Source organism: Excalfactoria chinensis, chromosome 1, assembly GCF_039878825.1.
Source record: "Excalfactoria chinensis isolate bCotChi1 chromosome 1, bCotChi1.hap2, whole genome shotgun sequence".
In the NCBI taxonomy this organism is placed as follows: Eukaryota; Metazoa; Chordata; class Aves; order Galliformes; family Phasianidae; genus Excalfactoria; species Excalfactoria chinensis.
The window spans coordinates 100,008,986-100,023,699 of record NC_092825.1 but is presented as its reverse complement, the minus strand read 5'-3'; the positions used below and the strand labels follow the sequence as shown (position 1 = coordinate 100,023,699).

Sequence of the window (14,714 nt, the reverse complement as noted above, 5' to 3'; positions counted from 1 at the left end):
CTATCTTTCAAGCCATTGCACTCTTGATTCAAAGCCTACTTAGAGGCTTCTTAATAGATTACCAGCTTGGCACACTACAAAGTTTATAAAGGACAGAATAGTTCATACATGACAGACCACAATAATTCCACTAATTTGCTATGCTGAGATTTCTTTCTCACATCAGTGTCGAGTAGAAGAAACATAGGAATTCTCGGTGCCAGAAAACACGGTCCTACTGTTTTTACGGAATATGAATTCTAGGGAAGCTTTGACTAAGAGCAGGAATTCAAATAAGATATAGTCTTTAGAGGTGCATCTCAGGAAGCAGTTCCACCAACCACAGAACATCCTCAAAGCAGCCCCTGAAGAAGACATTTAACTGATGCTTCAGCTAGCTGGTGTTTGTTGAAGTTTTTTTCATGATAAAAAAATGGCAGTTTCAATTTATTTAAAATTAAAACAGGATAGCTACTATGATTGCTATCACTAAAACAAAATGCTCTCTCAAAAGATAATATGTTTGAAAATTCACAGAGGGCTGGCCTTTCCTGCAGAAAACTGGCCAGTCACTCTTCAGGCCAATCCCCTCCACAATTCCTTTCCCAGTTGTGTTTTTCTATATAAGAACTTCCACAACCAACAAAACAGACAAAACTTTCTATTAGCATAGGTTTATCTACACATAGATGTGATTCTATTATGTAACACACAGATAAGATTCCTTTACAAAACAAATACTACGCTCTTGCCTGCATCTGTTATTGATGTAATAAACTGTATTCAAGTAAGTGGAATTATTAAAAATAGAAAAAATGCTTGCAACACCCAAAATGCACACAATTCCACATTTCCAGGATCAGAAAAGTAATATGAAGATTTGTGTAAGTTGCTCAAATTCACAATAGTGATTTTAGGATACTGCTATTAATTTCTATATTCACAGAGCAAGTGTTCCGCTTCTAAATCTTAACCCAGCAGTGATCCACATTTTTCAGTGTGGTCTGGAACATACTGTGACGTCCTTTGGTGGCTGAAATGGACTTTATGTCACTAAACAGTCTGACTGCTATTGCTTCTGAGGGACAGTATTAATACATGGGAGGTTACAAGCATTCACTGATCCATCAAGAAAAGAGTTAAATTAAAGTGGTGGGAAAATAAAGATTTTCTTTTCATCTGTTGTTGTTGTTGTTGTTGTTGTTTCCTTTATTTTTTTAAAGGGATTCTTATTTTTATTACCACTATGCAAACACTGTCTTACTTGGTTACGCTAATTCCAACTGTGAATGCATACAAGTGATCTAGACTCTAACTTAGGTAATTACTTCTCTTAATTCAGAGATAATTGAAAAACGAAGAGATGGTGAAAAGGAGAGATATCTACATTGTTTTGTATGACTTTAAAAGGCAGCATGAATAAGTTTTAGTTCAGCTTTATTGAAAAAAATGTGCAAGTTCAGGCCTTGTCTCTATGACAACTACAGAACTAGTGGAATGATTCTCTCCCTCTCAAGAGGCTGAAAAACTGCATAATTCAGAGAGGAAGAGATTTTTAAGTCAGACTATTTACAACCATTTAGTTTCGTTAACACCTATTTAAAGCTCATGCCTATGGAATCATTTTGGAGAAAAACTGTTTTGTGTAAGCCAAAACTTCCTTGCTTTTTAATTAAGAGGCAAGAGAAATTCCACAGTGTCATTTGAACTTCTACTGAGTCTTCCTGCAACTAAGGTAACCAGATCAGATTTGATATTTATAAGACAAAAGTAATTTGAAACCAAAATAAACTATTTATTTAAAAGCCATGTAAACTCAGCCCTTCTTTAAGGCATGCATATTTCCAAAGCAAATGTTTTTCTTGAATGAAAATAACATTCCTTCTCCATTCTGTGCAAGATTCTGCCTTTGGAAGCCCTTATTACAACAAAAAGTTTTCTTAAGTGCAATAAACCACTCCCTCTTTTCAACAGTTAACATCAGAGAAAAAGTAAACACATTTTCCAAAAGTTGCTCTTGCAGCTTTTTCCACTCTAGAAAGTTCCTGCAGTAACACAGCTAATGAAAATTATGAACAGCCTATGTAAGTTAGCATTTCTGAATCCAGAAGGTTCATGTAATTTGAAGAGGAAATTCTCCAGCATGAAGAATTGGGAGACTGTAAAAATGTCTGCGTTGTGTAATACACAGCAATGTACATTTTAAGATATCTAAATTCATCAAGAAACAGTAAAAATGTCAAGCTTTCAAAATGTATTTCTAGCTACAACAGAAATAGTCCACTGCCAATCTTAATTTAGTAACAAATTTTGTTGGTGTTACATAGGTTGTCCAATAAGAAATACTTTTATTACTATAGAATCATAGAATTGCTCAGGTTGGAAAAGACCTTAAAGATCATCGAGTCCAACTATGACCCAACCATACTACCCTAACTAACAACCCCCCACTAAATCCCTGAGCACCACATCCAAACGGTTTTCAAACACATCCAGGCACTGTGACTCAACCACCTCCATGGGGAGCCCATTCCACTGCTTAACTACTCTTGCTGTAAAGAATTTTTTCCTGATATCCAACCTAAACCTCCCCTGGTGCAACTTGAGGCCATTTCCCCTCGTCCTGTCACCTGTCAGCAGTGAAAAGAGACAAACCCCGCTCTCTCGCTGTAAGCACCTTTCAGGTAGGTCTCTCCTCAGCCTCCTTTTCCCCAGATGAAACAGCCCCAGTTCCTTCAGTCTCTCCTCATAGGGCACATTCTCCAAGCCTTTCACAAGCCTTGTTGCCCTTCTTTTGACCTGCTCCAGCACCTCAGTGTCCTCTCTGTACTGTGGTGCCCAAATGTGAACACAGTACTAGAGGTGAGGCCACACCAATGCCGAGTACAGGGGCAGGATGACTTTTCTAGTCCTGCTCACCACACCATTCCTGATACAAGCCAGGATGCCATTGGCCTTCTTGGCCACCTGGGCACACTGCTGGCTCATATTCAGCCAACTGTGCATGAGTACAGCAAGGTCCCTTTCCATCAGGCAGCTTTCCAGCCACTTCTCCCCAAGTATGTAGTTTTGCCTGGGGTTGTTGTGACCAAAATGTGGGACCCAACACTTGGCCCTACTGAAACTCATACAGTTTGCCTTGGCCCATCGATCCGGGCTATCCAGGTTCCTGTGTAGTGCCCTTCTCCCTTCAGGCAGATCAACATTCCCTCCCAACTTGGTGTTGTCTGCAAACTTACTGAGGGTGCACTCAATCCCGTCATCAAGATCATTAATAAAGATGGATTTAACTCCACTGACCACAACTCTTTGGGCTCAGCCATCCAGTTACTTAGTTACTTACACTGTACTACTTACAATGCTTAACAATGCTATTAGTAAAGTTTTAACAAAGCAGAAAGCATTCAGTGGTATGAAATGAAGTTTCCATATCTCTAAGTTCAGAAATGCCATTTGTAGGATGGCTACTTCCAATAACTGAAAAAGTAACTTCAAAACACAGCTAAATTATACTAGAAAGCATATTTGCACTGTAGACTTCAGGAAGCACACTTGACAAAATGGGTGATTTTAAATGCCAGTATACAGAATATTATTACTTGTCAAGTCTGTACTAATAAGCTTCACACTGACAACTACAATGTTCCCCCACTGCATATACTCACCATATCTGTGCTAACACCGGCTGAGGTAACCCAGACTGAAAAAAAAAGTTTCTAGCTTGATCACCTATAAAATAAATAGGACATCATTTCAGAAAATGCTAAAAATATATGTAAGAATAAGGAGAAAATTATAAATCGGAATATCTAAATCAGAAGCAAAAGTAAAGCCATTAATACTTAATGCTACACACACATAACAGAAAAGGAGATTTAAATTGGGTTTGTCACTTGAGAAACTACAAGATATTTGCAGCAAGCACTTGCTGTTTGACAGTTAGCACCACCTGGACATGAACATTCATGATAACAGGAAATTCATAGTTCACATTCCCAAATCTGTGTCAATGGGTCTCTTTGAGCAACATACTCTTTGTGAGAACAAGAAAAATGTTTATTTCCAAGAAAGTTTGTACCAATACAAACTTCCTGATTTTTTGTTAGTGCCACGATAGCCAGCTGGCACTAACTAAATAAAGTGGTCTTCGTCTTGATGTGAGTCTGATAAACAACCTCTAATGTAATGGTGCATTTCATTTTTCCAAGTATGACAAACTAGCAATAGCACTAAATATCAAAAGAGATCAATAAATAACAGTACAAACTTGCACGCTGAACTGTAACAGATTTTATATCACATCTGTTACCTAACAGAGCAGAAACAATATAACAGGAGGTATGCACTAGTGTAATGTGTGATATTGATTTGATACTCTGAAATGTTTTTTGATGGACAGCAAAAAAAAGGTAACACATTGATACAACTCACCCTTCCATTGAGTATAAGAGTTTAGATAGGACTGAAGATAACTTTAATGTAGAAAAGCAAAACAAACAAAAATAGCAGACATCATAAAGCCTTTAAAGCCAAACAAATCAGTGGGTTTTAACGAAAAATTAGTGGGATCAATGCAGCCTTTACTTCAGCCTTACTTCCCACAGTTTATATCAGTCTTTGTCATTTAGATTTTTTAAGGCCATCCACACTGATTTCACTACTTCAAGCACAGTTTCTGAATCAGACTTCAGTTAAATTGACAGATTTTTATTTGAATAGACTTCTCTTGATATGTTAGCGTAACAGGTTGTCCCCAGGCAGAAATTAAAACCCACGTAATCATTCAGTCATTTCCCTCACCACAACAAGACGAAGAAGATAACAGGAAAAATGTGAAAACTTGGGAATCTCATTGGCCAAGATACAGATAACTGAAACATGGGAAAAAAAAATACAAGCAGTACACAGGTAAAAACTCTCACCGCCTCCTACAGGCAACCAATGCCCAGTCAACTGGGCATTCTGAGCAACGTCCACTCTGAGCAACAGCTACTTTGGAAGACAACCGAACCCTCATAATCCTATATTTTTCTTGTTTTTGTTGAGCACACCAGTACAGCATATGTCTCTGGTTGGTTTAGGACAAATGACTTGGCAGTGTCCCCTCACAACTTATTATCCACCCCCAGCCTACTTACTGCAGGGGGCAGCATGAGAAACAAACAAAGCCTTAAGGCCATGTAAGTGCTGGTCAGCAATAGCCAAAATGGTGTTACCAATACTGCTTTAGTCACAAATGCAAAACACAGCACCATATGGGCTGCTATGAAGAAGTTTAATTCCATCAGAGCAAGACCCAGGACAGTGAGTTACTTCATTAAGGACATCAGAAGCACTATAAATATTACCATGTATTGGGTTGATTCCACATCCTGAACTATTACTATAGTCTCACAACAGAACTGCTTTATAGAGCCAGTTACAAACAATTTTAATTGTACTTAAAAATCAAGTGGCATAAACCAGGAATAGTGTGTGTATATAGTATATCAGAAATTGTGGAGTCAACAGCGAGGCATACAAATAACGGGATGTAAAGTGAACAAGAGAAGTTCTATTTTCTAAATTCTTATGTCCTATTTTCTCCTAGGCAGCTCTGTACATACTTAGGCTCATTACCTAAGATGCAATTAAATGAAATTGGAACTGAAATCTCTTTCATTACCAGTGATAAATCCAGATGTTGGTTTCAGACTGTGGAACTGTTGATCATGTTTAGCTCTCTCCTCCACAGTAATAGCCCAGATATCCAGGTTGCCTAGTTGGAAAGAGATGGAGAAATATAATTAAAAAATACCATCTAAAAAAGCCTTCCCTATTTTGTCGTGAGTTAGCTCTCCATCTCCCATGCTATTTCTGAGTATACCATCCCATTTTGGACCTATGAAAACAATATACAAATACACAGAAGCTATTCCCCCAAAGTCTCTAGCTGAAAGCTCCATGAATTCTTAAACAGATAGTTGGTACTTGCGATCATAGTAGAACTAAATGTTAACAAATTACCATGACTGCTGAGCACTGATTCACTCATCTGGCTCAGGGGAATCTTAAGTCACAACTAGGCAACCTAAAGTGCAATCACACTTTAAAATGGGTTATTAAAAGACAACATCAGAGGACATAACACAGAAAGGTCACAAAACATAATATTTAGGGGGTGGTGGCCAGCTGCCTCAAAGAGCACATACAACTGAAATGCAACTGAAGTTCTTCTAACTGAAAAGGTATGTCAACTCATGAGATGTGTATTATGTAGTTTTGTATTCTTGTAAGAGAACTCTTCATACTTGTCTAGGAGAAGTGTGATGCAACAAGACAGCTAACATTCTTCACAGGCAACAATAGCACCACATGGGAAATACAATTCAGGAGCACACTCATCCTTCCTCTGAAACTGAGAAGTCTGAGTATCAGATCATGTTATGCAGCCCAGATTCTTCACACCACACTTTTAAGCTGGACACGAGTACTTAGTGTGAATTAAGATTTACTGCACCTTCTACCACACTTATGCTCCAACAACGTGCTCCTTAGTTCTGCTTTCATTTTTTCAGCAGTTTTTCCTCTCTTCCAGACATTTCACTAATACTAATACTGCATTGCAGGCTAGTCTGAACAATTTGTAGACCAGTTACACATCATGACTTCAACACCTAGAGAAGCATCTTATGCTGATGCAACTTCCTGTACGTCCTATTGTACACATGCAATGATCTGAAGGCATCTTAGTTGCTGGAATTACTGTTCTGTGAGAATAAAGAAGAGAGTTAATATTCACTCTGTCCCAGCACTAAATTCTCAGAGACTCATTTTCAGGTAATAGGACCCATAAATCCCTACAGCAAGCATTTCAAACTGCTTGTAGGATGAAGCAGAATCAAACTCAGCAGATTAGAGGAACAGGAGGATTTCTTGCCTCCTGAATTTCTTCTAATTAAAAACTACTTTCATGAGGCAAAATGTACCTTGAGAGAAAATGAAATGGACAATTGGGAGAGAAACATCCTTTTAAATGTTAAGTTTCATTAATGACATAAAACTGTATCTTTGGTAACAAATTCTCATCTCTGTTTCAGACAATCTATGAATTTCTAGAAAGCAGGTTGATAATAACTCGTTCAAAGAAAGGGTATGTGTTTTTTTTAGGAGTACTCCAAAAAAACAGAGGCACTGTAAGCACGTTTCAGAGCTGTGCTGCCTATATGAATGAAACTGGATTCTCACACAGTATCACAGTATCGTGCGAGTTGGAAGGGACCTTAGAGATCATATTGTCCAACTCCTGGGATTCGAGCCCTCTGTGTAGCAGAGCAGCATTTCTGCCACTTATGCCACAGCGGGGATTCGAACCCCGGGCCTCTGGTGTTGCAAGCAGCAACTTATACCACTGCGCCACCATGAATGTTCCAAAACACAACACTTAGTATAAGCAATAATCTCCCCCACCTTCATGCAGACCTCTGGCAGGACTTGACCAATATACAGCCTAGGCCAACTAACAGCAGATGAGCATCTGCCTGTAATGGAAACATGACTACTCTTGTCTGGCATAAGATCAAAAAGCTGGATGCAGTAGGGTGCACGTGCAGAGAGAATTCCTTGAATATAGTTTGACTAAAAGAAAAATACCACAGCATATGTAATGATTCTCTAACTTGCTCTAGCCTGATTTGAGGTGTACATGACTCCAGTATTCCCTCCCCCTCTCAAAACACCACAAAAACAAACAAACAAACAGAAACCAGCTCTTCCTATCTATTCCCAAAAGAAATAAACCCCAAACTAAAACTCTTTTGATCTGAGGTAATAAAAAATGTTATTAACTATTTCAAAACAAAAAATAATGCTTTCTTCTCTGGATTCCCTGAAACTAAAACAAATGACTGTATCTTCTTCTTCATGATAGAGATTTGGTTGGTATTAAAACAGTAGATCTCCTCTGGGGGATATGAACATCAAAAGAGCTGACACTAGTGTCAAGAAAGTGTAACAGTCTCTTCAGGAGGGCTATGAATGGCATCTATGATAGCGCGTCATCTCCATCTTTTGTTATTTGAGGAAACAATGAGATCTATAAGAGAGCATGAAGTGGGATCTTTCCCAGCACCAAGACATCATACATGGCTTCAGATCCAACATAGAGGCTGCAGTGCACTGCAATATATGTGAATGCAAAGGAAGCAGCCACCAAACCACAAAACTGACTCATTAGAAAGTTATTCTTGAAGGCAGCAGCAAGCCCTGTAAGCTTCTGTTCTTATACAAGGCTTGGCAATCATCACATGTGCAAAAGTGACGCAGTGCACTCTCATACATGAAATGGGCACTTTCTTCTCATGAACAAATAAACAGAAGGTCGCACACACCACATTCTCCCCAACAATTAAATAAAGCCTACTATGCACATTCGCTTCTTATAGATAGTCATCCTTAAAATGAGCAGTGTTCTAGAACATCCATGAGTCACTCCATTTTGAATGGCGGGTGCTGTGCCCTTTTCATTCCCATTCCCCAAGAAGACTGGATTATTCTTGAAAAAGTAGGAAGTAAAATAAAACCAAAACCAGAAGCATTTATATTTATATGTAGGTTGATACTACAGATCATACATTTGGATCAAGAGCTCTCCCAAGATGGAGACTGAATAAATTTCACCTGCATCTTGAACAGTGACTGCAGGTAACAGTAAATGACAGATTCTAGAAAAGGGGAACCAAAGATTTCTTTACAACCCCATTTGTTTCTTAGATTTTTCGTGTCATTTTTGTAAGTGTAAGTATGGTGCTGCCTGGTAGATCTGGTTTAAGTACAAATATAGTAACAGGCATCTCTCACACCACATTTGAAATTAAAGATACTGCAGAAACTACATTAACCACATGCTTATTTCAAGCTACTCACTATAGAGTAGCCAGATTGGAAAAGCTGCATGAGAAGAAATGTAAATTCCTTCCTTCCTAAAGTCACATAGTACAGTTAACAAGATCCTGGACAACATATGCAAGATCAAATGGTAATACATAAAGTTGAAAAAATAAAACCTGCTATCCATCTGCAACGCAATAAGAACTCTCTGAAGATGGTAGATTAAAATGCTTTGAAGAAGTTTCTGTAAGAATGTATGTGTTTAAATATGCGTGCATGCAAAGCACAGCCCTAACTATAAACACAAGGGAATACATGAGTCCAAACCAGTAGATTCCATTCATATCATGACTGCTCTCAGAACGTGGAAATGAAGCTTTTCATAACTTCCTATACAATCTAGAAGTATATCCTATTTGATCAGTGAATTTATTTAATAAAAACTTTCAGAAGCCAGTTTTGTTCACAACTGAGTACTTCTGGCACCAAACAAGATGTAATTCCAAGGCTGATAATCAAGGCAGAGGATGGCAGCTTCATTTTATATATTTCTTCTGGCTGTCAATTGCAAAGAGAAATTTCTTTTGATTTGTTCCACGTGCTTTTTCGCAGTGGCAGAGATTGCATCCAAACAACTGCCTCTCTCTAACATACTTTGAACAATGTGCTTTTTTCTTCTGAAGCCTCTTACTGAAACTCAAATGCTACATAGAAATTTGGTTCCTAGCTACATCACATCCCAAAAACTAGACTTTCCTTTATAGATTTATATATTTGTACACATATTTATATATTTGTATACATAAACACATATGTATACACATTTTTTGTGTATTTATGTATATTTACACACGCTTACACAAACGCATATACACACATATGAGAAACATATCTGTCTTCTCCAAGAAATGTCCACAACAGATGCATCATTCATGTGGAATCAAACAAGTTTCAATGGTTACTAAACATTTATCTTCTAATTTAAACACAGATTTGGGGACAATGTTTGAAGTGATAGAATACAACAGTATCTGCCATACTCTTTAGCAGTGAAAAAGTCCAAGAGTCCTAAAACAAAAATCACATCTGTTTCTCAAGCACCAACAGTGCTTGTGAAGTGAGAATTTATCATATTTAGGTAGCATTTTAGGATCTCCTCTGGGGAAACAAACAAACAAACAAAACAGACCTGAGTGGGGAAACTCAGACAGATAAAACCAGGTACCTTCAGAATGTTGATATGCCCTGCTGTTAGTCGCTGAGTCACCTGGATCTACCCTAGTTACAAAGTGAGGACTGCAATGGATCAATGTGCAAACAGGGAAACAGTGCTACTTTTCTGCTTGACCCTCTCAAAATGCCTTTGCAAAATTTCAATCATGTCCTCTAATGGGTCTGCAAAAACATCACAAGTCAGCTAAGATATCACTATGCAAAGATGTACGACCAAAAAACGCTTCAATGCAGAGCATATTTGGAAGACAATACATTTACACAGAATTTTGGCATATAAGAATATTTCAGAATACACTATGAACAACTTACCCCCAAAAGGTGTTGGAAACTGAGCCATGGTTCTTTCACTTTCAGCTTATTAACGGATGCCTGAAAATTTTAAAAGAAAAAGACAGTCACGGTTACAGCATCTTCCACTTTCAATGTATTAACTGTACCACCACATAATCAATTAGTACAGGACAAACCAAGGCAATGAAGAAGCGAAATAAATGCTACTTGCAAGAGCAGTTACTTAAATGAGATCTAAATGATTAATTTCTTGCACTACCCTATACATCCATGAGTGTCCTTTAATAGGAGAAAATAGCTATGTTTCAGTTCTGTTCCAACAATGTCTTAAAAAATGATCTTCGTTTATAAATAATCAGCGATGTAGTAAAGAATAGAATTAAGTCAGCCACAACTGACAAGATCTCAGTGACACTGCTCAATGCTGCATTACTTTACCAAGTGTAACAGCACTGCTCCTACTAAAGAGCAAAACTGGCTCTGGTTCCAACTGTTGAAACCATACAAGGCTGGCAGAGATCTGTTTTTACTCCTGACCAAAAAAAAATCATGTAATGCACTGCCTTGCTTAAAGTTCCTTTGTTTAAACCAAGTACATTAAAAAACAAAACTAGATTGCAAGACTCCTTTACCCCTCAGTTAGCTCACAAAGCGTTTTTAGATGAATTCAGTACTAAAGCTGACATCACAAGGAAAAACACTTTAGTCAGTGAGTGATACTCTTAATGCTGCTTGCTTTTCAAATAAAAGCAGTCTAGAGTCCAGAAATTTAATCTTTAGCAACAACAAAAACAAAACAGGGAAAACATTTTTCTTGCTCCACACAAAGACTGACATGAATTGCCCCAGCCAAGGGGACAATAGCTAGCCACGGAGCCACCAAACAATGCGAAAGCAGCCTCTTGTCCTACTAGATTCCACTCATGTTTTCCAGGCAACAGGAGAAAGGCAAAGGAAGCAGAATCAGAAGGAGAATTATTTAGACTGCTTGAGCAGCGGCAGAAATTTATCAATATCACTAAGAAAAGGCATTAACTTGCACCAACAATTTCCTTTTGTCTGAATTTCTTGCTTCCTCCCCTCTCCCCAACCCCCTTTCACACTTCCCACATACTCTTCTAGCTTCCAACTTGGGAACGTACTACACATACACTCCACAGATGTCACTGAAAAAAAAATAAAGAAAAAAAATGAATGACACAACAGCAACAAAAACCCAGCACTTCTGTGCATCAGTCTCCCCATCAGTTGCAATTTTTTCCCTTCATAATTTGGAAAAGCACTCAAGCACGGTACACAACTCAGAAACCTTCACCCAAACGCCAGGCAACATGGCCAATACTGATTTCATGCACGGAATACATCACCTCAAAAGATTAAAATCACACACATACCAATATGGTATTTTCAATCTCTGAAGTGTACTGACTTCTCTTATCGCTACGCTTCTATTTTCAAAACTACAAGCAAATCCTAGAAGGAAAGAGTTCTCATAACTGCCACAGATGTAACACTGAACCTTACGGCACAAGCAGCTTTTACACTCAAGTCAAAAAGAGAGCAGGAGAGACATGAGCAGAGCAGATTCTCTCCCTGCTTCCATTTCCCATACTACGCAGAAGGACAAGAAAGGCATTTAAGGCTGGCAGGCACAGAAGGGCAGGAACAGAAAGACAGACTTTCTCTTAGATTTGAGAAGAAAGAGAACTTAGAGAGTAAAAAAGAAATAAAAGATCAATATTCTCCAGTGGGAGAGAAATTTGTTTGCTCTTTATTGCCAACGTTACATCCATCTTCCATAACCAGAGATTTCATTTTACATTTCATTTGAACCCCAAGGGGTACATACTCAAGGGCTCTATCTCTGCAGATAAACTCTGCAACTGCAGACAGCCGATTCCAGCAGCTCAGGGTTTGTTACATATGAAAACAAAGGTTAAAAGAGAAAAGGAATTACGCGGCATTCTAATGCTGAGTGACTTTGTAGGTTTTTTTGGTTGATTAATATTTGGGTTGAAGAACACTGGGATGTTGAGCAGATACTATTTATCTGAAAACCATCTAGCATATTCATTACATTATAAACTTCCCATGTACTCATAATGATTGTAATGGAAATACAATCATTGACGTTTCAATTTGCAACACCATTCTGAAGTAGTAACAAGTTAGTTTAGATCAGCATTCTTCACACCCCAATCTCTGCTGCATGAGCTCCTTCCCATACCCGTATTTAATCCTCCCAACAACCCCAGCAGGAAGACATAACATGGTGAAACAAAAATGATGTAGGAGCTGGAAAGATGACAGCAAAACAGTATGGGTAAACACAACTACCTTAATAAAAACTGTAGGTTCTCTCTAGTGAATTACCAGTATTCATATTTGTAGGGACTTATTACTTAGGGTTTTTTTGTTTGTTTTTTATTTATGTTAACCTTCTAACAGATTTGACTGCAGTTGACCAAGAGTTCAGAAGTTACTCAAGCAGGAAGTAGAAGAGACCATAAGGGGAACCACAACCGCACTGCTACTAAGCACTGTCCTTAAAAAGCCAGCCTCAACCCCTTAACAACATAAGCAACATTATGGAAGTAATGAAATGTTAAGGGTTCATCAAATACTTTATTTTGCTCAGATATTTTATGTTTCCTTTAGAAAGAGCAATAGAAAGCTCTGAGCCACTCATCGTCACCTGCCCACAAAAAGAGCTTAATGTATTACCTCTCTGGAACTACAAAGGTGAAAAGCCCACAAAGACTGGAGCACCTATTTCCAGCAAGGAAAGTAGGGGAAGAGTGTATTAATTCTCCAAATAATAGGGTTGATAAAAATGAAATAGCAGGTTTTTTTCTAGTGAAACTTATCCATTCAAGGCCAGGCTGGTTGTGGCTCTGGGCAGCCTGGTCTGGTGGTTGGCGACTCTGCACATAGCAGGATGATCACTGTGCTCCTTTGCAACCCAGGCCATTCTGTGATTCTATGATTTTATTGACAATACTGGGAGACATGCTTAACACAGAAATCAGATGTTCCCTCCGCTATATATCACATACAGACAACATGTCTCAAAACTTTGCATTTTTTTTCTCTATTCAAAGTTGCCTATGCACTTAGAAGAACATTAATGTACAAAATTGAAAAAAAAAAAAAAAAAAAAGAAAAAAAAAAAACAACTAAAAAATTTTAAAAGAAGTATAAACTAAGTGCAATTTAACCATCTCTGTGCTATACATCCTTGTATGTACCACAGAACAGCCTGGGTTGCAAAGAACCGCAATGATCTTTCAGTTTCAACGCCCCTGCTATGTGTGCAGGGTCACCAACCACCAGACCAGCTTGACCAGAGCCACATCCAGACTGGCCCTGAATGGGCAAGTTTCACTAGAAAAAAAAAGCTGTATTTTTACTCTCCTCAAAACTCCGCACAACATTTCTATTCCAAAACAGTAATTCACAAGATAAACTGGGCATACGAAACATACAGTAATCCCTGAAGCAACTTATCGGTCACCTTCCCCTCCTACAAGGAAAAAAAAAAAAAAAAAAAGGATAAAAATGGAAAAATAAAGCCAGATAAACCACATCCTTTTCAAGAATTCCAAGTTATGGCCAAATACCCCCAGGCAGGATGTCATGTGAGATTATCTCAGACTAACAGCAAGTTTTGTTGCTTTCCCACGTTACGTGGAAAAGTCCTTAGACTACTGTTAATGAAAGGACATCAACAGTTTCAGCAAAGCCTGGTTATTTTAGATAGATGTTGGAAAATAATTTGAGGCACTCACGAGGAGTCTGACTCTTGCCCTTTGGAGATCAGATCATGAATACAGTTACCAGTTTTAGGCAATTATTCAGAGTTTCAGCTCTTCATAAGAACCATTTACTATCCTGAAACACCCTCCCAGAAGTCAGGATGTTCTACTGTTTCTCTGGGCACAGTCACAGATGCTGTTCACATTACTGTGGCAATGATCAAAAGGGCTGAGAAGGTTAATTTCGTAAACGTAGTATCTATCTCCTGCTAAACAGAGAAAGCTGGCCACAAATGGAAGAGAAATCACTACAAACCCAGCAGGTAGGCAAAAGGTGTTGTAACAAAGTGCTCTTCTCTTTGCTCTGCTCCAAGTCAGAAAATCGCTGAGGACTCTAATAAAGAACAAACTCCTTACTTCCTAAAAACAGGAAAAATTGAGACATTCATCAACCTGATGTTGAGAACCGTAGTGGAAGCCCCAGAAAAAAAAGATGTTTCTGTGTACAATAAACTTGCAAGCAATTATGGCCATTGTTTATTGCCTTGCACTGTCATTCTGTCTTGTTCTGTCACTATGCTTTGA

At 38.3% G+C, this 14,714-nt stretch overlaps 1 protein-coding gene across 8 annotated transcripts in view; it reads right to left on the bottom strand.

The window, feature by feature from the left end:
- Positions 1–14,714, bottom strand: part of ITSN1 (intersectin 1) — a 118,536-nt gene that overhangs the window by 82,288 nt on the left and 21,534 nt on the right. For all 8 annotated transcript variants that reach the window (XM_072328675.1, XM_072328684.1, XM_072328622.1 and 5 more), the window contains exons 2-4: positions 10,393–10,452; positions 5,645–5,737; positions 3,645–3,708 (exon numbers count right to left, since the gene is read on the bottom strand). In XM_072328675.1, the coding sequence (XP_072184776.1) occupies positions 3,645–3,708; positions 5,645–5,737; positions 10,393–10,420 (185 nt within the window). In that variant the 5' untranslated portion in view covers positions 10,421–10,452. The remainder of the gene's footprint in view (positions 1–3,644; positions 3,709–5,644; positions 5,738–10,392; positions 10,453–14,714) is intronic.